General features: G+C 41.6%; 1 protein-coding gene and 1 non-coding gene across 2 annotated transcripts in view; both read left to right on the top strand.

Annotated features, from left to right (window-relative positions):
* The window catches only part of LOC117031550 (formin-like protein 18), a 37,596-nt gene extending 33,743 nt beyond the window's left edge, over positions 1-3,853 (top strand). Inside the window, exons 3-4 of the mRNA XM_033122036.1 lie at positions 1,340-2,068; positions 3,470-3,853. Coding sequence (XP_032977927.1) covers positions 1,340-1,412 — 73 coding nt within the window. The 3' untranslated portion in view covers positions 1,413-2,068; positions 3,470-3,853. The remainder of the gene's footprint in view (positions 1-1,339; positions 2,069-3,469) is intronic.
* Positions 3,854-9,965: 6,112 nt separating this feature from the next.
* LOC117032580 (U6 spliceosomal RNA) lies at positions 9,966-10,069 on the top strand. Its single transcript, XR_004424763.1, has one exon. It is a non-coding gene; the product is annotated as a U6 spliceosomal RNA (small nuclear RNA).
* Positions 10,070-25,031: the final 14,962 nt, after the last annotated feature.

The raw sequence follows: 25,031 nt of genomic DNA, 5'->3' as shown, positions 1-25,031 counted from the left end.
CATCTATCCTTTTAAAGTATTTTTTATATTTACTACAATGAACATATAGTCTAAGCTATGTAAGTTTGTCCATAGTTTTGATCTTCTAAAGGAATTTCAAAATGCTTTGACCTTATTCAGGGCAGCCCCCTTTCCATCATTCTGAGGCAGCTTAATCAAGTTTTTCATTTGTGTATGTTCACTTTATACCATGAAAAATTTATTTAATTTCAGGTGTACGAAACAATGTAACAGTTAGAAATTTATCATTTATAGCCCTCACACAGTGATAACCTCCCTCCCCATCCACTACCCCTCTGACATCGCACACAGCCGTTATATTTCCACTGTCTCTATTCCGAATGCTGTACTCCACTTCGTGACTACATATATGTATAGGTACAAAATTGTAGTTGACATTTATTATTGTTCAGCTTCAGCTTCAGGTGTACAATGCAGTGATCAGGCATCTACATCATCCCTGAGGTGGTCTCCCTAATGAGACAAGTGTCCATCTGATACTCTGCAAAATCTTTACAACATTATTGATTACATTCCCCAAATTGACTTTCGTATCCCTGTGGCTATACTATGAAAAATTTAAATGCACAGAAAAGTTGAAAGAATAGTGTAATAATACCTACATACTCACCACCTAGATTCAGCAATTGATAATATTTTACACCTATTTAATGTTTTTCTCAATCATTTGAAATTAAAGGGCAGACATCACGATGCTTTCCTCCTAAGTATTTCAGCACATATCTCCTAAGAATAAGTTTGTTTTCCTGCATAACCACAGTACCATTATCCTACTTAAGATAACTAATAATAATCTCTAAAATCATCTAACATCTAGCCCATATTCACATTTTCTCAATTGCTCCCAAAATTAGAATCAGGATCCAAGGTTTATATATTGCATTTGTTAATTTGTCCTTTCAATCTCTTTTAATCTAGACGAGTACCCTAACATTTTTCACCATGACATTGGCTTTTCGAAGTGACTGGGATGATTGTCTTTATTCCATAGTCTGGGTTTGTCTGATTGTTTCCTCATGGTGTCATTTAGACTGTTTATCTCCTGTGCTTCCCATACACTACACACTAAATCTAAAAGTGAAACAGATTCAGGTTAAACCTAAAATGATAAGAATATTTCACCATTTTCTCCTATCAACCTTGATTCATTAGACATTCTCTTATATATAAAAATATATTCTGTGTTGTGGTAGACAAGATCTGCTTTGGAACGAGAGAGGTTTTACAGATGGAGACCTTGGGAGCATTCATTTCTTTGATCCTTAGTGAAAAGGGGAGCTGAAGACACTCAGTAAATGTTTGCTCTCTTCACCTGTAGGTTCTGGATCTCACAAAGCACCACCAAGATAGATATCTCAAGCACATTTGAAGAGCTCACGTTTCCTAAGTAAGACAGCAGCAGCAAGACGGCAATCATTTCTGCGGAGACAGTATCATCATAATGCAATATTAGCTACTGTGATCTTTTATCATTTCCTTCCTGGAGAGTTATGACTGTGGCATTGAGGATTTAAGACCTACAGCCCGAACACTACTTACTACAAATCTCTCACAAAGCTACTGCCATAAATCTCAAAAGAGGAAATTCATTGCATAAAAAATCCCCAACTCCAGGGAACTAGCCATTTATTTTCCTAGAAAAGAAGGGCTGAGCTGAGAGACATTCCGTACTCCTTTAACTCCATGGAACAGAACCCAACAAAGAATTCATCATGGAAAACTGAGTGATGGGCCCAATGAGAGAAGCCGGGGAAGGAAGATGGAAAGAGGAGCACCTCCACCCAAACCCTGCTCGGGGATTTCCCCTTAGCCTGAGGATTGGCTCTACATGAAGGTGTAGCGCATGAAGACAAATTACCTTCGGAGAGATACGACGACAGTGGTCAAAACCTGGGCTCAATCTCCTCCACAGACTTGTTTTGTTTGCATAGTGTTTAACAATGTTTTCATTTAGCTCCCCACATTTAAAAATGGAAAATTTCATGGAGAAAGATCAAATCCAGATATCTGGTGTCTCTCAACAAATTGGAATATCTGATATCAGCAGGTGAGATTCCTGGATTCCTGCCGCCTTTAGACATATAATACCGGGTCTTATATTATAGTAAAATAAGAGCGGGTCTTATATTAATTTTTGCTCCAAAAGATGCATTAGAGTTGATTGTCCAGCTAGGTCTTATTTTCGGGGAAACACAGTACATACACATAAATTGATAAGTAGATTACAGCACAATATAATTTTCTGTTTTGCTTTTTTTCACTATCATTCCATAAACTTTTTTTCCTTTGCTGTGACACATTCTTCAAAATAAACATTTGATGCCTACACGTTGTATGAATAGATTATAATTTACCTAATCATTCCTCTAATATTGGACATTTAGGATATTCTAATTTTGAAAGGCAAGACTGTTTTCTTATACCTAGCATTCTTCTGCTTTGGGATTATTTCTCAGCATAGTCTCATTTTTTTCTAGTATACTCTATCTCCCTTTTGGCCTTTTCTTCTCCCTTCTCTCTCCTCCTCAGGTCTCTCATGGGTCCAGAGGTTTAAAGTGTTTTCTCTGGTGTCAATCTGAAGAAGAGAAACTGTGGTATCAGTAAAGAAAATAGCCATATGCTTTGACAATTTATTTGTCAGAAAGGCCCTAAATAAGCCCAATGTCTGTTTGGAACCGAGGAGCACCAGCTTAATGTGTAACTATTCTTAATGCAGGTTTAGAAAAATGAATGCCTAGGATCTTTACAAGTATGTAACACCAGTTGGGGTAATGTCTTTGAAAGTGGGGATAGTTTATTTTCTTTACTCATATGGCCAGTTCTGGTACAGAGTCAGAGAAAACTGCATCTAAATTGGGGAAGGAAGCCGTCCCATCCAGCTGAGAGAAAATGTTAATTTGGAAGTCAAGGAGGACATGTTGGATTCAGCTAATGAATTTTAAGTGCCTGCTATGTGCTAGGCATATTGACTAGACAGTGCCATTGGTCCAGGACAGCCTGGCTGCTGAATGGAAATGTGCTGATAAAAGTGAGAAACACAAAGTCAGCTTTGATAGGGGAGTAGGGTGCACCCTGAGCCGAGGGAAGGCTGCCAAAAAGGAAGCAGTGGGTGAGCGGATGTCTGTGACAACGTGGGCATTGGTAATTCAATGAGCGTGACTCGATGTCTGTGCTGGGACCCGACTTCTTGCGGAGTGATGTCCCACCTGAAGTCACCAGGGTAAATTAATGAAGACGCACACAATCTTACACAAAGTATTTTTGGAGGCTTTATGGTCCCTGTGAAGCCAGCTGGCAGAACAGAAGTAGGCAATGAAGTGTCTCAAAGTCAACTCAAGTAACAAGCCGTTCCCCACACAGTTTTCCCTCATTGTAGCATCTTCTCTACTGTCCACCAGATTTAGCGTCCTCTTCCTGCTGTGGATTAACAACCGTATCTTATTTGCAGGGCCGTCAGGGAGAGAAGCAGAAAGGGGAGCATTTGCTATCCTCTTTGAAGAGCCCATGCGCACACTCTTTCTCTTGTGACTGCTTGGCAGCTTGGATCCCAAGGAGTCCGTAGAGGTTTCCGGCATCTCCTGACATCTTGGAACCAAGGATACTACTTAAATGCACATGTTTCTTCACCAAATTTGAACGGCAAAACCCTATGTATCTTAAATACCAAGTAAGAAGTAAGTGAAGATTCCTAATTGGTTAACAAAGTTTGTAAGAAAAAAAAATGGGTCTAGTCAAGAGAGAACACAGACCTGCCTTCAGCTGCTTCTATTCTCTAAAATGGAAAATGCAGCATCTTTGAGAAAATAAGAAAACACAGGTTCTCTGTCTTACACGATGGGACAGTACAACTAAACCCAGTTCTGCTTTGGGGTTCTCCATTTAGCGTAACATCTATGGGTCTATTGCAACAGCAACAAAAAGTGGAGGGAGGATTTTGGTTGATTGTTCATTTTGAAGCCCTGAAAGGTTCTTTTTCTCCCAGGGAAACTTGCAAAAGAGAACAGTTAAAGAGCAGCCTGAAGGGGGTCTAGATCTCAGAAGAAAAATTCTAGAGTCAGGAGGGTCTTTTAAATTTTTTTGAGAGTTAGAAAAATTTCAGTGTTGTTGAATCGAATACTATCCCAGCTGTCCTGTCACAGGAAATGAAACTTGGATCTGAAGTCCAATTTCAGGAACACCCAGGGAAGTTTGTAAACCTAGCAGAATCCCGTTTCAGTGGCTCTCGGGTGCTCTTCACAAACCCGGTGAATCCTGTTCTTTTCTTTTCCTGGACTAAAGTGGCTGTAGCTGGAGAAAGTTCACCAGCCAAGTTTATGGCTCAAATGTAAAAGACTTAAGTTTCCTGGATCACTCCTCCCCACCAGCCACACCTGTTGTTGCCGCCTATCTGTGATTGTGAAAGCAATTGACTTCTGACCTACAGAACTATGAGCTAATACATGGGTGTTGTAAGCTTGTGGTAATTTGTTACGTTAGCAATAGAAAATGAATATACCTCCCTCCCTCTTTCACTACTCAGGAAAACACCAGGAGAATACCCATTACTCAGCTGTACGCTCTAGGAACAAAGGGCGTCTCCAAAACAGAGCACCCATACTGCCCTCTGGTGTAGCTCGGATAAAACAGCCATGTGCAAGTATAACTCCCTTTCTTAGGATGCATCTGGTTGTTTGAATCCTGATGAACAAAACCGTGGAAATGATGATGCCGACCTAGCACAGGAGTCTCTTTAGAGGAAAGCAGATCCAACTGAACAGTTCACCACATCCCAACTTCCTTAAAATGTGCAATGAGAAACCGATTGCACACACGAACATCACATTAACAATAACAGGATAAGGAAAAGGGGCAGATTGTGAGGGACAGCTTATCAAAGTCCCGCATCCTCCCAAGCCCAGTTCATGGTCCAGAGAGGCATGCCAGGATGCATCCCAGCTCTGCCTAGCAGCCTGCTCCCTGAACTCCAGGCCCCATGTGTACTGTGTGACGACCCTATCCAAACAGAAGCTTCCAGGGGAGAAGCTTGGCTCCTCTCTTTAGCTAATCACCCTCCAAAGCCCCTCAGGCTAATTCTGAGGCCAGGCTCTCTTCCCCACATACCGCACTCAAGCTTTGTTCTTCTTTGCAAGCCCAGACAAACTCAACCACATTTTCCACACCATCCTTCCTTCTTTGGAGACCAAGAACCCCAGAGAGTGGGAGGGCATTGGAGATGTATTTTTGAAATTGCTAAGGTTACATTTGTTTAGCTTTATGCTGGCTGGGCTCATTACCTGGCACTGTGAAAGAGTGTCTCAAGAAGATGCATTGGAGATAGGTTTCCAGGCAAATGAGAGTGCATTCCCACCCCGCACCCTCCAGGTTCATTCAAGTGCCTTTGAATAGCCCTAAAGTGAAGATGGCGAGAACCAGGTACTTTCGCTTGTCAGCCTTATTACAATCTTGTGAGGCAGGTAATATTATCATCATTTTATGGATGAGACTTAGAAAGGTTAAACGACTTATCGGAGGTTACAGTCAATAAGCTGTGGGATTGGGATTCAATTTGATTTTTTAAAAAAAATCTGTATGTGGTGTTATGAAACATCGTGAAAATAATACAGAGATTCTGTATACCCCACAGTTTCTCCTGTTATTCGTATTATCCATTAGTCTGGTACATTTGTCACAATTAAGAGATTTAAGGAGGGGGGAATAATGCTCCTCCCTCCCTAAGGGCGGAGGGTCTATATAAGTTATTTGGGATTTTTCAGCACAGGAGATTTTTCTCTTCTTCCCCACTTACTTATTTCTTCAATCATTTATTTATATCGGTATGAACTCATGGATGTTTATTCTATATTTTGGGTTATTATCCAATACTAATTTATGCATTTTGTTGCACATAATTTGATTTTAAACTTCTGCTTTTTACAATATATCGCTTCTGGTCTTGATTCGAAGACATGGAGGGGGTATTTGGCCAGAACCTAAGATCCCATACACCAAAATCTATTCTTGCCACAGCCACTCCCCTTTGAGGTTCCCAAGGGACATAAATGCCAGAGGACAAGGCCAGGCAAAGGAATTCTCCGTATCACTGATTTGTCTCCGGTCTCTGTCAAAGTATAAATTCTAATCTATATTTAAAAAGAAATGTCAGAATAAGATCACTGGGTTAGATACAAAATTGCTTTAATGTCCCACAGGGCAACAAAACCACAACCTTTGGGTTTATCTTATCTACTAATCAGAAATCATCTGCATCTCTACAAGTCATAAATCTACAAGTTAACAGGCAATATTACTGAATCTGAGTCTTAATCAATAGTAAATAGCATGTTCATAGAATGGTACCTTCTCATGACAAATCAAATAATTCTTGGATAGGCCTGTTAAACAGCGGTTCAGTATGACATTGAAAGGACAGGTTGTATTCTTTTGAATTGATCACGTTTTGGATAATTTCTCTTAACGCTCATGTCCTAATGCCATTTACTATGGAACTGCAAGAAAGCCTTTTGCCAGCTTTGGGAGGCCTGGTGGTCTCCTCCTGGGCTCTACTCTGGTTCCACATCAGGAAACAAAGGTCCTTCCCAAGGAGGCGGTAGCCCTAGGTCTCTCTCACTCCTAGTCTAAGGAGAAAGAAGATTGCAAACAGTCCAGAGAGAGCCCAGGGGCCTCAGCACTCAGTTTCTTTCCTTTTATAACCAAAAACATCGCTTCTTGGCACTGTGGTCCAAGAAATATTAAACCTGATCAATTCCTATCAACACCGTGTCCTTGATTGTGGGGATAGAATGGAGGCTTGGGGGAGTGGATGGAACCTTGATTTCCCTCTAGAAGCAAAATACCCTACCTGGCTTCCAATTGTTAATATCACGTAATAGTACCGATTTTTATATTTAATGCCCTTGAGACTGAGGGGTGAGGGCAAGGCTGTGCCTTGTATCGCTTTGCGTTTTTCACAGCATCTAGCAGGAGGCATGGCATGTTGTAGGCATTCTGTGAGTGGCAGCTGTGTGAATAAGGTGTTAGGATTTGGGGGTTTTGTTGAAAATGGGATCATGAAGGAGAAAGGGTTTTGAGAAGGTTACACTAATGACTCGGTATTTGTGAGGCCGTGCTGTGAGGGGATGTTTTGAGGACACAATATTCCAGAAGAAGTAGCTTCCAGAAGCACAAGAAAGCCTTTAATTTTTAAAAACGTGACTCAGATGGCAATACCAAATAATAATTATGATGACATTTTTTTTTTTTAAAGACCAGGCCTGACAACGCTTGGCTTTAGATTATAAATTGGCTCATTATCAGGAAAAAAATATTGAAAGACAGCAATGATCAATGGTTCAACATAAGCCTGTTGTAAAAATCAGGCAGTTATATGTACAGGTGGTATTTGGTGCATAGTCTCTCAATAGTGAGAATTTTGTTCCCAGATGAACACGAGGGACAGGAAATCAGACTTTGGGGTCCTGGTCAGATCATCTGGAAAATAGGGCTAATTGGGATGCCTCCCGTGGAGGTTTGCTTCATTAAGGTTTGGTCGAGAGCTCAGAAAGGTTGAATCAAAGACTCCTCAGCTCTATGCTTGGCCTTATTATTTAAATACGAAAACCTCAAACTGCTTTGGCTGTTTTACTTGTTTTTTTAAGCCTGTTTTTTTTTTTTTGTTGTTGTTGTTGTTACATTTAGGCTTTCCAAGGAATTTGCCTAGATTCAGCTTGCCACCCCTTTACTTCCTTCTTCAGAAGCATTTTAAATATTACTTAGCATAGAATATACTGAAAGACTCAGATACCTCCCAGGTCACAGATGATAAAAGAGACCAGCTGGAGCAATGCTTGCTACAATAGCAGCCTGGTGGAAAGGACACAGGCCTTAGTGTCAGGTGGCTCTGAGGTGGGATCAGGAGCCTAAAACATGCGAGGTGTGTGACCTTAGACACCTTGGTGTTATGGGACCGCAATGTCCTCGTCAAGAAGAATGGGAATAATTCCTGCTTTGTAGTGCAGCTTTGAGAATTAGAAATCAGATTTGTGTGGTTGTTGGAGCATGGCAGATACTAAATAAAGCATAGCAATTATTATCCTTCCCCAGACACCAAAGATAGGAAGCTCGGTGGGGAGAAGTGGCGGTTTAGGAATTCTTTCCTTCAGGGTGTCCTGAGCTGGGAACATGGATAATAAGGATCTCTAGTTATAAACATGATGAGAACATCCGTAAGCAGCTGTGAACGCCTCAGTTTCCTTGAGCTTTACCAGCATCAGCTGTAAAATAAATATGCCAAACATGTTTAAAGCTATAAAGAAAACAGGCAATGGAATGAGTGAGAACTAGACGGACGAGACTGAAAGAAACAGCATGCACTGCCTTCATCTACTGTGTTTCCCCGAAAATAAGACCTAACTGGAGAATAAGCCCCAGCATGATTTTCCAGGATGCTCGTAATATACAATAAGCCCTAATGCATGTTTTGGAGCAAAAATTAATATAAAATCCGGTCTTATTTTCCGGAAAATACGGTAGGGCATATTTTATATTACGAGCATCTTGAAAAATCATTGCTAGGGCTTATTTTCCAGTTAGGTCTTATTTTCGGGGAAACATGGTAGGGTACAGAATAAACCTCATAAACCAGGAATTGAGCTTCATTGAGGTAATACCAACTAGTGGTTAGGCGCTTACTCAAGCCAGACTCCTGACACACTCTAAATGTGCCTCAGTTTCCGTATCCGAAAATGAGTATTGTGAGTCAGGAGAGACTAGGTTATGCTGCAGTAACAAACCACTCTAAAAATCTCCATGACAGACGACAAATGTTTCCTTCTTGTTTACACAGCGTGTCCTTCATGAGTCGCTTTGGCTCTGCTCCATGTCGTCTTCATCTTCAGACCCAGACTGACAGAGCAGCCACTAACTGGCTCACTGCCAGTCATCCTGTCACAGTGAAAAGAGAACATGGTAAGACACACTGGCTTTTAAAGCTTCTTCCTGGAAATGACACGTGACACTTCTGCCCTTGTTTTATTGGCTAAAGAAAAATCACACAGTCACTCCTTAGTCCAAACGGGTGGGGATGTTCAAATCTGCTTCAGGCAGGGAGGGAAACCAAAATATTTGGTGAATAGCAATCTAGTTTACCACAGACAAAGATAATGATAATAAAAGTCCCTCCCTCATGGGTTAATAAAATTAACTAAATGAGTTAATTTTAAACACAAAGCACTTAGAAGAGTGAGGGACACACATTAAGCATATCTGATTGCTGAACATCATACAGTGTATTAGTGACAAAGCTGAAATACATCCCAGATGTTATCACTGAAAGGAAAAAATAATTGTGTGTGTGCTGAGATCTATGGATCCACAGACAACCAAGGATCAAAACACATGTAAAAACCAGTGGAAAGCAGGTTTTGTTTTCTTAACAAAACCTGTTATCTGTTGTTGGCTTAAACAACAGATATTTATTTTCTCATAGTTCTGGAGGCTGGAAATCCAAGATCAAGTTGCCAGTAGGGTTGGTTGCTGGTGAGACCTTTCTTCCTGGCTTTCAGATGGCCGCCTTCCCCCTGGCCAATCCTCTGTGCACACACACTCCTGGTGTCTCTTACTCTTCTTAGAAGGCCCCAGCCTATTGGTTTAGGGAAGCAGGCTTTGGAGAGAGAGATGGAGAGAAGGAGAGAGGGAGAGAGGGAGAGAGAGAGAAAAAGAGAGAGAGAGAGAGAGAGAGAGAGAAGGCGGACGGGATAGAAAGGAGTGAGAGAAAGCGGGAGAGACAAGGAGAGAGACCCCAAAACTGAAAGCCCAAAGAGAGAAAGCTTCAGGGAGATAGGGAGACTCAACAACTCATGAAATGCCAAGCCATGGAGAGCGAACTGCCTTTGCTGAACCCCTCCTTTTCCTGGGACTAAAGTTATTCCAGTAGGTTTGTTATGCCTTTCATGAAAATGCTGAGTTTCGTGCTCACTTCGGCAGCACATATACTAAAATTGGAACGATACAGAGATTAGCATGGCCCCTGCGCAAGGATGACACGTAAATTCCTGAAGCAGTCCATATTTTTTTTCCACAAATGCTGAGTTCCTTCAGCTGCTAGTGCCTCTTTCACACTCCTTTAATTGTTCTCATCAACCTTGAGTCAGTGCTGGTTGGGTTAGTCAGAGCACTCATGAGAAAGGATATTTCCGCTGGTTCCAGCCTTAGGTGATAAGAGCAATCCTGGAATCCTGGCTCAGAGGTGCTCCATGCTAGGCTGAGAGCGAGGTGAAGGCCAGGCTCAGAGAGAGGCTGGAACGCTCTGTCCCCAGGCTGCCGAACCTGTGACACAGGGTGAAGCCGCAGAATATAAGGACGTTGACTGGATCTTACTCTAGTAAATGCTCACATCCAGTAACTCATTATATTCACAACAACTCTCTGCTCTTATTATCACCTCCATTTTACAGTTGGAGAAACCAAGGCACAGATTCAGTGACTTGCCCGGGCTCATGGCTTGAATAAGCCCCCAAACTGGGATTTGAATCCAGGCAGTTTGCTTCAGAGTCCATGCTCTTGCTGACTATAAATCTAACACCTGCTTTTCTAATGCGTGCTTGGGGCACCTTCAGTTTTTTTGTGGACAAACAAAGCAGGTGAGCCCTGATTTGGGGCTCTGGACATACAAAAACTAGAATTTAGTTTGAGGGGCTCATTTTATCCCCCCTCCCAATAGTAAGGATTCTTTGCTTATAAAATAATACTTTTACTGTATTTAGAAAATTGCTATGGATTGTTACTATTACATTGGCTCCATTCTACATTAATTTGTCTCCAGAAACATAACCAGCGCAAATGTCAAGAGCTTCCTTCTAGTCTAGCAGGGGAGTGTTGCTCGGGCTCAGTAAAAGGTGCCCTTTTGGGAGGGGCTCCCCCGATAGAGCCTCTGGACTCAGAACCTTCTCTCTGGTCCCCTCAAGCCTCGTTCCCCCACTGATTGCCTGCCCTGGGCTCCCCTTGACAATCATTAGCTGTCACAGCCTAATTTTATTGCTGAGTCAGACAATCAGTCTTAATTGCCTGTTTCCACCTCCAGCTGTGTCTCTTCCTTGCGGGAAGAAAAAAACCTCTCTTAGGGCTTGGTGTCTGCCCATCCCCCTGGCTCAGATGCCCACGTGGCAGTGCAGGCCGTTTAGAGACTGCCGCAACTTCTGTACCCTCAGGTTCCCCATTTTCCTGGCCTGTACTGGAGGAAGATGAGGATTTGTTCGAGTGCTGAGCTTCTTCACTTTGTTCTCTTCTAGTAGCTGGCCAGTGCTGGGCCCAGATCCTCTTTTTGTCCCTCCAGACTCACTGTCACTCTTCCCCACACTGCTACCTGCCCTGGGAGGTGGACCTGTTTGGACCCCATCAGAGGGCTCCTTGGCTTTCTGGCTTCCAGCTGGGTCCAGCAAGTGAGAAAACTGGGCAGGAGACCTGGGGAGGTCCAGACATTTGTTCCGCCAGTGCTGCCCTGTGGGATCTCCTCAGGATCCCCAAGATGGAGGGTCCTCTCAGGGGGCCCTTTTCTCAGGCCTCTTCCTGTGTGCTGCTAAGCACTCTCTCCCTGACCCTCGAGTGTGCGATTGAATTATTGCCTTCAATTCTTCGCCCCTCCTGGTATCCATACTCTGCCTGGATGTGACTTTGTAGCTGCTCCTGTAAAAGGAGGGGTGTATTTCCCCTGCCCCTGGGCTTGGCTCTGTGACTTGCTTTGGTCAGTGGAATGTGGGTGGAACCAATTGTTTTTGCCACTTTCAAGCCCAGGCCTTTGGAAGCATCCTGTGTTTCTGTGTGCCCTTTTTGGGCATCTGCCATCTCCACGAGAAGAGCTTCCCCTGGGCACTGCTGCCTCTTCAGACTGGGCCCCAGGATGAAGCCATCTGGAATAGACCACAACTTGATCTGCAGAGAGGAGCCCAGCCCAGCTGGACACCAGCTTGAAGCAAAGCCCCGTGCTGAGCCAGATACCTCTAGGCAAGCCACACACCCGCGAGACACACATGCTTACTTCTGCATTCCACCAAGACTGTGATAAAGGGGGGTAACACCCCACTGTTACTAGTACCAGAGTTAGTGCGGTATTCCTGTGCTCTCCCTACACCCTGCTCTCACACCATAACTATTCCCTTTACTCAACCCTTGGGGAATCATCCTAATGTGAGTCATCTGTTTTCTGTAGAGACACTGAATGAATGATAGGGCCCAATTCCTCTCCAACACGCTCTCACATCACCAGCAAAGTCCAAAATGTGGCATTCGATGCCAGCTGCCCTCTCTTCTTTGTTTCCATTTGCTACTCCATAGTCATCTGAAACCCCAATCTTAGAAGCCAATAATGACTTCGGATTTTATTCTTTTTATGTAGTAATTTGTTTTTAATTTTTATTTGGAAAAAATTTTCAAACATATACAAGTAGAGACATTATAATAAACACCCTGTGCTCAGGGCTCAGTTTTAACAATGATCAACATTTTGCCAATATTATTTCATTTATTCCTTTCCTATTTTTTTTGTTTTGTTTTGGTTTTCTTTTTTTCTTTTGTTTTTAGTTCTTCTAGATTTAATGACCTTTCAGTTTTCTGAGGGAATCCAGAGGTCCTGTTTTTGATTCCTGACCTGGCTTTTACATGTCAGTGTCCCTGAGGACCTCATTTTCACTTGTTTTCCTTCTCTCTATGCTCTCTTCCTGGACAGTCTCATCGACTCGCATGGCTTCATCGATGAGCCTGCGACACATTCCTGGGCTGTGCTTTCTGTCCGCCCTCTACGTAGCTTCACTTGGATGTTGCATGTACCACACCTTGAGCACATCCAGCCTAAACCAAACTCAATGACTTCTTGAATCTTCTCCTTCTCCACCTCTTCTTCTGGCTTTCCTGTCTCAGTTCAGAGCTTCCCTAGTGCCCAGTCACATAGTTAGATATCTGTACCTCCCTTGAACCCAGACCTCACTATTCCACTTCCGAAGTGTTTTTCCGATTCTTCCTGTTTCCATTTCCACCTCCTTGCTTCAGGCCCTCATAGCTCTCACTTAGGACATTCTGACATTCCCTCTGACGAGTCTCCCAGGGCCGTTCCTCTCCCAAGTGCTAGTGTGTGCCTTAATCATGCTAACCTGAGCCCAACTTATGCATCTTCTATGGGTCCCTTCAGAATCTATTCTAAACACCATTGGCTTGATATTGAAGCCCCCTCACCGCCTTTCCTTCCAGTCTCACTTCTTGTCTCCTGTCCTGCAAGTGTATGGTCCCGCTTGTTTCCCCCTTATACGCCTTGGTTCATGATCATCACTGTTTTATTTTTTAAGATTAAAGGAAGCGAGGTCCTGGTTCTCAAACACTGGTTTCAAAGTGCCCCTTCCACAGGTCTGGAATCCCCTTTGCCTTTCTGAGCTTCTTGCTGGCATTTGAATCTGTTGTTTTTGCCAAAGGAAATTAACATGGTATTTAATTTTTTGAGCAGACGCGTTAGAGTTTTCTTTTCAAAAGGGGCCCATTCAGTATGGCACTGAGTATTGTCTCCATAGAGATACTGGCAGTGTAAAGTTTCTGATTCTTCTGTAGGACTTTGAGTGCCCCCAAGGCAGGAATAGTGTGTTACTCATCTTTTTATACATATCCCCAGTGCCTGGCATATAGGGAATACTCAGAAAGTGTTTGTTTGAATTGCATCTAAATTAGCACTGGGACCAGAAAGTAAGATCTGGAGAGGGCACAAATGTTGCCAGCCAATTGCAGAGAAAGCTGCCAAACATATAATCTATGAGCTGGGAGGCTGGGGTCACCCCATTCCCTGCAGCGAGGGCCTCCAAGCCTGTCAGATGTCAGTTGCATTTGCAAAGCTAGGAGTTCAGATGGAAGGTTGGATTTTTCTTCATTAAACTTGTCATTCCCCAAGGTGGGGCTCTGACAGGAACCCAGTGAGATGTCAAGCTGAGACAGCTGTTGCCAGACCTGGTGGAGGCTTTTCAGACAGCCAGAGATACAGCTGCTGCCTCAGACTTCATGTGCAACATCCTTCTCTTCTTTAAGGAGGTCAAAATGCTTAACAAAGAAATCGCAGTAGTGAAGCAGTCATGGTATGATTAGAGACAAAATGGGATGTGAGCCAGATCATGTGGATTTGAGTCTCAACTCTGATTCTGATGAGCTGTGTGACTTTGAGCAAGTTATGTCACCTCTTGAGCTTCATTTTTCTCATTCATAATACTGGTTGCTGTGAGCACTGAATAAGATAATATTTACAGAAATATTTTATAAGCTGCAGGCTACTGTTCAAATATTAGATAAAATTAGGATATATTAAAATTATGTTTAGTCTTCATAACACATACCCACACAGTTAAGTATACGAGTAGAATGGTCAAGTTGATACATGTTGGCTCACTGTCTATTGTATGTCCAGCTCTCTGCTTCCAACTGTGATAGATGTAGAAGTTTATATGTCAGTCTTCTGACTTTAAGAAATGTACAATCTAGTTGGGAGACCAGACCAATTTATTTCTCACTCCCCATGTTTCTAGATGGGGAAGAAATGTCTCCTCCACAGCCAAGGTAGAACATTTCTCTGTTTCTTTTCTCATTCTTCCTAAGAGAGGAGGAGTTTTTTATATGAGTGGTGAGCTTGGGGAGAGGGACTGAGCATGGTGGCTCAGCACCTTTTTTCTTCTCTCTTCCTGAATTTGTAGAACATTGGGAATGCATGCTTTCTCTACTCCTTGACACAAAGGAAGCTTTTGGGTGGCCAGGGTTAGGGGGATGGCAGTGGTCCAGCTCTCTCAGTCACGGGCTGGGTAGGTTAAGTTCTGGGGGAGAGTTTTAGGAGGTACATTGTATCTCAGTGCCCAATAGCTCTTCCTGCCCTTGATGCCATCCTAAGGAATGGGATCTTTAAAACTTCAACATCTAAATTTCCTCCCATGTTGGGGGAAGCACCTGCAATTTACCCACAGGGCTTGGACCTGCCTCAGGATCTAACTATTAATACCTTTCCAAGTTTTGATTATTTAAATTAGACCAGTGCCTTAGGAATTCTGAAAGTCTCTCCAGGTGGGCTTGCCACTCTGGGTCCTATAGAAGAGTTCAGATACACTCTAAATCTGATTCTCTACTATACATCCTACCAATGTGAGTTGATGAGGTGCTTCTTTATCTTTGGCTTTGAACTGTGTTAAGTGTGATTTTCTTTTTGTGTATCCTACTTGGGGTTTGTTGACATGCTTGGATCTGTGGCTTAATGTTTTTCACCAAATTTGGGAAGTTTTTGGCCTTTATTTTCCAGTATTTTTCCTGCCCTGTTTCAGGTCATGGTTCCACCAGAGGAACAGACCCATAGGATATATAGTAGGATATGTGTCTAGTAGGATATGTGTGTGTATGTGTGTATGTAAAAAGATTTGTTGCAAGGAACTGGCTTATATGATCATGAGGGTAGTCTAGGCAAGTCTGAAATCTGCAGAAGGAATACATTTTTCCTCACAGAAATCTCAGCTCTGTTCTTAAGGCCTTTCAACTGATTGGATAATACACTCAGATTATGCAGGATAATCTCCTTTATATAAAGTCAATTGATTGTAGATGTTAATCATACCTAAAAAGTACCTTATAGCAATACTAGATTAGTGTTTGATTAACTGGGTACAATTTTTAATCATACAATATTAATACTAACCTTTAAAACTTTTAAAATCAACATACATATAAAATACCAAATGCATGTGCAGGTTAGAGTGACAATGGCATGCACACTCATACACTATCCAGTTTAAGAAACAGATTATTAGTAATCTGAAGATCTATGAGCCTTTTTCAGTTATATGTAAAGTTTAAAACATGAAAAACAATACCATACATTGTTATGTAAAAGTATAAAAAAACATGCAAACAATGATAAACTCCAAACTGAAGACAGTGGTTACCTCTGGGAAGGAAGGGAATGGGATTGGATAGAGGTACCCAGTGGTTTCAAATATATTTGTAAGGATTTATGTTTTAAAAACCATGTCAAGCAAAGGGGACAACATGTTAAGATCTGATTAGGTACTTGCTATATTATACTCAGAAAGCATAAAGGCAAAATAGCGTAATGGCTTGAGTGCAAGCTTCTGGGGCCACACTGGTTTAAGTTTCAATTTTGGCTACAAGAATTACTAACTGTAGAAGCTGCACAAATTACTTAGCCTCTCTGCGGCTCAATTTTTCTTATCTGTAAAGTGTAGATCGTAATGATACTTGATAGTATTGTTGTGAGAATTGCATTAATTAGCTTATGGAAAGCACTGGAACAGTGTTTCGTATATAATAAGCACACAATACTTGTTAATTATTATTAAGTTTTACACATTTCATAAACTTTTCTTAAGAAACTGCAAACACCCACACACACTCACACATACTCTGACCCAAATCCCAAAACTATAGAGTCACAATCATTTGTTTGAATCTCTTGGGTCAGAGATGTTTCATAATTCAGAATTTTTTGTTGTTTGTTATGCAACAGTGCTAGTGGAGTCTGGGGCCCCAGTTCCTAGTCAAATACATAATTATTCCTGCAATGAAAATTATGAATATTCACTGCATATGATAAATAAAGGCTCTAAAAAGATTCATGTAAGTTCAGGTCAAGTTTTACCACCAAATGAGTTTGCCGCAAACTTTCCAAAAACTTTCAGTTTTCAGGATGTTTTGGAATCTGGAATTGTGTATAAAGGATTGTGGACCTGTACAATAATGGATCCACCTTATGAGTAGAAGTTTGTCATTGAAAAGAATGAGGCAGAGCTGAACATATTGAAATGGAAAGTTAAGGCATATTATTAACTAATAATACCATATGTGTTATAGTATTTGACTACTGGGCAAACAATACATATATGATTTCTGTTACTTTTATACAAAGAGATGTCCACGTTTTTATACATACATGTATATATGATAAATGTATTGAAAGGGGACTGGAAAGATACCTGCCAAACTGCTGAGAGTGGTCACCTCTGGAGAGGGGAATGGGGGAAGCTAGAAGGTCCAAGGGGGGGCTGCCACATTTTTCTCTCTATACACTTCTGAATTTTTTAAGTCTTTTATAAAAAGGTGTTCACTTACATTTGGGTAAACAAATGGAAATACTACATGGAAGAGCAAGTTGAAGCAATATTGTGGAGGACCTGAGAAGTCTGTGTTTAAATCAGTGAAATGTAAGGAGTTATGGATATTTATGAGCAGAGTAGTAACAGCAGACCCAGGAGAGAAGTAAGTTAAAACTATAAGGTTTGGATTTAAGTGTGGAGAGAGATCCAAGGATCAGTCTGTGAAAATTTTCCACTTGAGTTCCAGCGTCAGGATCAGAAGAGTAATACTCTGGATTATTGTCTCCTGTGTTTGTAGTTAATGAAGAACCCAGGAGATGACCTGTGGCAACAACAGATATGAACCTAGAGGGCTTCTTAGCCACGATCAGAGACCCATGATGTTTCTGTGTCATAGAACACAAGGGAAGAGAGAATTTCATTAAGAAACTGACCAACAGGGTCAACTGTGCTTCTACTTTTGCTTCTATCCAATTTATTCTCCAAACAGCAGCCAGAGCAATCTTTTCGCAACTTCAGTGGTTTTCCTAGGATTTGTCTAAGTAGAGCTGGTGAGGAAGAGCTCTCAGTTCCTTTCTGGTTGTGAGCCTAGAGCTCCCTGGGGTCATATTTCCTCTCTCTTCCCCTGCTTGGAGAAGCCAGCTTGGGAAAGAGATGCTGACAAAGCAGAGAGCAGCAGAGATGAAACACAGAGAGAAGGAGGACTAACAGCATTTAAGCTCCTAAGTCCAGTCTCACTTTGAGGGCTTGTATGCCATAGCTCTTTTTGACTTTGGTTACAATATTTTTTCCCGTGCTAGTTTGAATTGAATTTCTATCTTTTGGAGTCCAAAGAATCCTGGGTAATACACTTCCCTTCAGTGTTGGATTCCTTAAAACATTGAAATGGGGCTCAAATTTTACCTTTTGGCAGCACATTTGAATCTTCTTCTGGTGAGGTTTATGAGGATTTATGGCATCTAAAGTCTCTATGTCTGCCTTACACATACAAAGAATTCTATATAACTGAAAAGGGGAAGTAGTGGGAAGTGACTCGAGGAGTCCTTACATTTATATCTTAAAAGATGTCCTGTCAGGCTGCTTAGCATTATTTCAGTTCCCTTTTCTGTCTGCACTCTCCTTGACATTGGATGTAGCCATGTGCTTTGCTTCAACAAATAGAATGCAAGTAGAAGTGACATGTGATGGAATCTTTAAGAGGCTGTGTGCAATTTGCATGTTCCTTTCCTTCCTGCTACTCTGGAGATGGTGGAGACACAAGTTGAGATGAAACCTCCATCATCTGAGTGATGATGATGGGCTAAAACCCCCTGCTAATTCACTTTGGTCATATGGTTGAGAAATAAATGTTTGTTAAGTGACTGAAATGTTGAGGTTGTTTGTCACCACCATAAAAACCTATCCTATCCTGATGGATATAACCGTTTTGTAATCATCAAGTATTATAAATTCTGGAAGACGTTCAATTTGGACTTTAGTATTTATAATGAAAATAATTATGGAAACAGTGGAAGTAAAGATTTCAACTGATGTCTAGAAGAATCACTTCTCTCAGCTACTTCAGATTTTGTAGACCTTATGTTAAGTTACTTTTTTGGTAGGTTCTGCTAATTACTTCTCTCAAATCCATCTTGAAGCTCTAGATAATGATTTTACTTTGCTGTATTTTTTCAAAGTCTGTTATTTTTGGTGACTTCTGATTTTTATCACACATTTTTCATTATTAACTCAAGTACAATTCAATTTGGGTACACTCAAAACCGAAGCCACTTAGTATTTTTTAAAGGTAAGCCTTCTAGCCCTTAATATTACATTTTTATTTACGGTAGTTTGCTGTGTTTTCCTTCAATCTTTGCTCCAGCCTCATTCTTAAGAAACTGCTTGTTTGGTATACCAGGATAGAAATTTGTGTGCAGAACCAATGGGTTTAAGGCATATTTACTACATTATTTATTGGAGGTAAGCTATACAAGGTGATTTCTAATGGATTTGGGGTGCATTGTATGCATCCAGCTTAAAGGGCAGAGGTCGCAATCATATCCTAGCCTACAGTGTGCATGTATAGCTCTTAAATCCTATGTGTGTATATAAAATCACTCTATAAGGTCACTTAATGATAATTAGAATTTCTCTATTTTTTGCAGTTGTACTGTGTAATTCAAGTTGGGATTCTTCAATTTCCCTAAATTTGGTATATACATTTGGCTATATATCTTATTTATTGTTGCTTGCTATAGGAAAGGACAAGCATATTTAAGTAATACATCGATGCCAAGGTGTTGGGTGTACCTAGAGCCACCTAGGTACTTTTTTGATGCTGTGAACATGTGTTAACAATATATCACAAGATGCTAAGATCCCGCAAGAAGGTGAAATAATCAGCTGACACCCTCACAAAGTAGTAGTTACAGCTTGGTGGTAAAGTTCAACTTTGTAGTGGTTCTGTGTGTGTGTGTGTGTGTGTGTGTGTGTGTGCGTGCGTGCATGTGATCTTGAATTTAGAGATGGATTTGATTGGTTACATTGTCAATCACATGATACCAGGGGCTATCACAAAGCTGATAAAATTCTTATGATTCTATAAGCCATCTGCCTTTGGTCTCTTTAATAATCTAGGGAATCCAGGGAGGCCACAGCTAGGACTGGGAAAGGAAATCCCAGATGTGGTAACATTGATCACTGTGTAGAATGATCTTGTGCCGAAATCTGGGCAGTACAATATGACTGTAGCCTCTGTTGACCTTCCATTGGTCTGCCACACTAAGTACCATGTGCTCAGTACAAGCACTATCTTACTGACAGTTCTACAAAATCTACATTTTAATAACCCTCAAGAACTCGGGATCAATAGAAATAGCCTTATTCCTAAGGATCTGAAACTGCAGATAAAAATTGATGCCTGCCCTCCCAGAACAGGAGGGTAAGTGTCCTCTTGGGTGCTGAGGATATGGTTTTAATGTCATGGCCTAAGAGTGACCTCAATAATTGGTTTTGAGTAATTAACCATTGTCGGTGCTTTTGATACAAAGAATTCCAGAGCTAATGTCATTATCACTGGCAGACATTTCCCAAAATTCAGTTGATTTAAATAAATAATAAAACAAAACAAAAACACCAATCACAACAAAACAGAACCCAAATCCATATAACAAGTACAGCCATTCAGTTTTCTTGGGGCTAATTCATCCTGCCAAATCCACTGGGAAGCCATGTGATTCACTAATATATTATTGAGAGTTTTTAATAACCTTTGGAGGTGACTGTTAACATCTGCTTTGGATATTTTCTAGTTCAGCATAATCTCAACCATGCTTTGTGGAACACAATTTTGTGTGGGAGTGATCCAAGCAGTTTCCTGAAGGAAAAAAAACAAACACAAAAAACCAATTTTGCCAGTAGGTTCATCTCTGTGGAGAAGTGGTAACTTTTGATTCATGGGGAGATCCTGGCTAGGTACCTCAACTTTTAAAATAGGGCAACGACATTCCTATCTGTGCAAGTATGATCTCGTGCAGTCGTATGTTGGCGATGGTTCTCTCTGGCTTGTGAGACTGTGACATCTTTTCTCACATCCATGATCAGTGATGTCAAATTGATCATGGCAGGAGTATTTACCCCAGCAGTTCTCAATGAGGGTGATTTTGCCCCCTAGGGGACATCTGTCAATCTCTGGAGACATATTTTGTCACAACTGGGGGTTTACTACTGACATCTAGTGGGTAGAAGCCAGAGATGCTGCTCAGTATCCTACAGTGCAAAGGACAGCACCCTATCACAAAGATTATCCAGCCCGGAATCCAGCTTAGGTTGAGAAACCCTGATTTATACCATGGAATTTGGCGAGTATAACAAGTCGGGACTTTTTTTTTTTTTTTTTTTGAGTGCCAGTTTACCAACCACTAATCCCCAAAATGAATTCTTATACCTTCATCACTGTACAATCTCTAATCCCTATCAGAAGCCCACTGGGAGAATTGATGTTCATGGAGACTGAAAGCTAGGCTTTCCCCGGGTAATTTGTATAGAGCACGGGTTGACAAACGTTTTCTGTAAAAGGGCAGGTATAAATATTTTAGCCTTTGCAGACCATATGGTATCTGTTGCAACCACTTATAGACAATTATAGAATGAAAGTCTGCCATTATAGAATGAAAGCATCCATAGACAATATGCAAATGAATGAGCAAGGCTGTGCTCAATAAAACTTTATTTGCAAAGCAGGGTGGTAATTTGCTGAACCCTGACTTCTATCCCATTAGCTTAGCCCCATCTATTCTGACACTAAACGTCTAGCTTTTATTAAAGATATAAGAAATTTACCAAATTATGTTTGCTGCAACATTTGGTACAAAAAAAAAAAGTCAGAACATTTCCACTGGGTCATTAATGTGCTTCATTTTTAAGGTCCCACAAAAAAATTTATTAAAATGCTTGGCTTGCCACTGAGGAGCTAATTCTGCTTATTTTTCTCTGATTTTACTTTGTATACTAGGAAGCCCCAAACTATATTTGATAGTCACCTATACTAGTATTTCTTAAGTTGCTTAATAAGAATCGGCTGTGGATGCTTAAAAAAAATACAGGCTCCTGAATCTCAGTCTCCATGAGGGGATGGGTAAATCGGGGAGGACTAAATCAGTGCTTCTCAAACTTTATGTACACAAGTCACCTGGGTATCTTGTTAAAAGTCAGATTCTGATCCAGTAGGTCTGGGTAGGGCTTGAAATCCTGCATTTCTGAAAAGCTCCCAGGTGATGTTGATGGTGGTCTTGGAACCACAATTTGAGTACAAGATCCTAGAATATTAATATTTTGGTAAGAAATTCTCCCTGGATGATTCTTATCTCTGAACTATATCTCAGCTATGTTTTTCCTTATAACTATTATGTTTGTGTTCTGCGTTTTTATGCTTTTGGTTTCTGCTTTAATTTAAAATTCAAAATTTCACTATGTATGTTCTTTTTTTTCAGTCCCTTTGTCATGCAGGGTGTCATGCGGGGTCTCTGGTCCCGTTCCCCGCATAAGAACGCAGGACATGGTGAGGCCAAAAAGCAACACCCACGAGCCACAGATAAGGGAGTCATACCACTATAGTCTTGCTGGCAGCTGGGTTGGAGACACAGGAAGCAGGAGCCACACTATCTGCAACCTGCTGTCCACTTCTCTGCAATCCGCAACCCACACTCCGTCGTGCTAACTGCAATCCGCTCTTGCTAGCTCAGCCACCATCTTCTTGCTAGACCCCATTTTCTGCTAACGTAGCCACGGCAGTTATATCAGTGGCCGATGGCTCACTGGTTACAGCTGATGGCCAACCAGCCACAGCTGATGGCCATCCAATCACAGTTGATGGCCATTTACTACCCGATTGAGCACCTTTCCACGTGAGGCTGAGAGCCTGGAAACTGCACTCCTGTCCCCACACCCTTAAATTCTTTGGAGGGGGTGACACGAGAGATAGAAATAAATCTAAGATGAATAACTATGAATATCTTTCCATTTTTTTTCCACACCTGTGAAATATAAGTTTAGTCTGATACTAATTCGTTGTACAAATAATCCAGACATAACAGAAGAACCAGATTAATTTTATTTCTTTAGGACTGGCTTTTTTTCAGTGCTTTCAAGTTTGGGATCCTCAAATTGAAGTTACAGAATGTATTTATGTCGGGCTTAACGTACATCTGTTCAAGCTTAAAAACCTCCCACTCCAGCTCCTGATGATCCTCTGGGCCAATATAAAATGGTCCTCAAGATGCCAGGGGCTTAGATTTACACTCTTTAATCTTGTCCATGAAGAGTTTCTGTATAGGATCAAGTTTCTTCTGAAATGCCACTGTTGTAACACCAGTGGTCTGTAAATGAATTGAGGAGGCTGACAAAATGAAATGGGGGAACCAGAAGACCTCTGAGGAATCACGCCGACTGTTACATACATAGAAACCGTATAGTCTGGAGTGCAAGGGGGCCACAGCTCTCCCTCCAGCCCTGGCTCTGCCTCCACCGCCTGCAGCCTCCAAAGCATTAAGCGTCGCCCCTGTAGTCAGACAAAGATCACTGGACAAGAAAGGTCTCAGAGGCCATGTGCGGTTGGTCCTGAATGTACCTTTAAAACATACACTCCTTCAATTTATATTTGGAAATTAAGAGGAGTTTTTGTGCCCCTCGTCTTGTGTGATCTCAAAGATTTGTGAGTCAAAGTTACTCCATTTCACTGAAGGAGATACTAGTATTTACTTTTCCTTCCCACAGTGGAACTTTAGGATGAAAATGTCCATCTTCCTCACACCTTTCAGTCTCTCTGTCTGTTTCCCCTTGAAGCCCTTAGCAGCGGGCAGGAGATAGCAAAGGGGCCAGTGGGCTGTGTTGAGTGGCAGAAGGTGGACCCTTCTGGCTCCAGGGGAAGTCTGTCCTTTGGCTGTTGACCACATTTACAGTGTCTCCCAGAGCTGTGAACAGAAGCAGAGAGAGGACATCGTGTACCAAACGCTTGTGGGATCAGGCTTGTCTTGGAGGGGTCAGGCTATGTGCTCTGGTGTCCAGGTGGCGGAGGGCAGCCCTCTCTGCTCTTGGAGCCTGGCTAAGCAATGATGTTAAATTTCCTTTGTCACTAGGTGGCAGGATATAATTAAGATGTCAGAATTTTTCCCTAACGTTGGAAGGTGTTTCTGGTTCCTTCCTAATGACCTTTTTCATTACTTTGCAATATTTGCTAATGTCACTGAGGGCTGAGGCAATGAAATAAAATTACCTTCTGCAAACATTTCCTATACTTATCCAGGCTTTTACTTCTTTTATTTAACTGGCTTGCTTCTTAGCGGGGAAGCAGCCTCAACATAAAGTGTGTTCTCTTCTTAAGGGCTAGTGTTTGGAGGATCCAAACTTCTTTTTGTTACATATTATTTTTTTATTCTTTTGAAGCAAATCTTAGACATTAGTCCAGTGTGTGTCTTACTTATTGTTCTTTTTTCTTTTTTTAAATTTATCTTGCATTTTTAAAATGTGTGTGCGTGTTATTTTAAAATAAGGACTATTGAATCTGTGCAGTTTTGATGATCATTAACACAATCTAAAAATGAAATATATTCTAGTGGATCATAGTATGAGGATATACACAATGATCCATAGAAGCCCAGTTTTACAGTAGGTGGTGGTGGTGTGTGTGGTCAGACTGGAGTTAGCCAGTTCCCTTGCCTTTGGAATCTGGCATTTATTCTGCTGGGGAAAATATATCCCTGACCCAATATAGATCTCCCTTCAACCCTCAGATGAGTGCATGCAGGGTTTAAATGAACAGAATGCAACAGATCAGGTGTGTTGGCATATACAAGTTGAGAGTTTCCTCCAGTATCAATCTTTCACATGCCCTCTGCCCCATATTCAGTCATCAGAGGGGTGGAGAGTTTTCAGCTGAATCTCTGGTGGCTGGGAGTCCTCCCTTCTGGGTCTCAGTCTTGCTTCTCTGGTCTCAGTCTTATGTTCCATTTCTTGCTCTTCCAGGGTCAGTCTCAAGTCTCACCTCTTCTTCAGCGAGGGGTTCTTCTTCCTCATTAGCATGGGCTCACAAGCAGCCTTCTTACCCCTTTGCCTTAGCTGTGTTGGGTACACCTTTTCTGCAAGGGGTGCTGTAGTTTCCTCTCTCCTTACTTCCTCTTCGAATTCCCATTGTTACACGAAGGCCCCAGTTGATTCCCCTTTCCACAGGGCTAATACCACAACCGTGGCCGGTCTGCCCCACTTCTCTTTTCCCACTTCCACTTCCGCATGTACTGGCTATTCACTACACATCAGGGACTGCACTATGTGCTGGGGATACAAGAATGAAAGGAACAGAACCCTGCCTTCAAAGAGCTCACAGTGTGGCTGGGGGCGAGGTGAGCAGGGGAGTGGAGGATAAACGAGGGCAGTATGACATGATATGTG

This window comes from Rhinolophus ferrumequinum, chromosome 12 (genome assembly GCF_004115265.2).
Source record: "Rhinolophus ferrumequinum isolate MPI-CBG mRhiFer1 chromosome 12, mRhiFer1_v1.p, whole genome shotgun sequence".
NCBI lineage: Eukaryota > Metazoa > Chordata > Mammalia > Chiroptera > Rhinolophidae > Rhinolophus > Rhinolophus ferrumequinum.
This window is presented reverse-complemented; position numbering and strand designations above follow the sequence as displayed.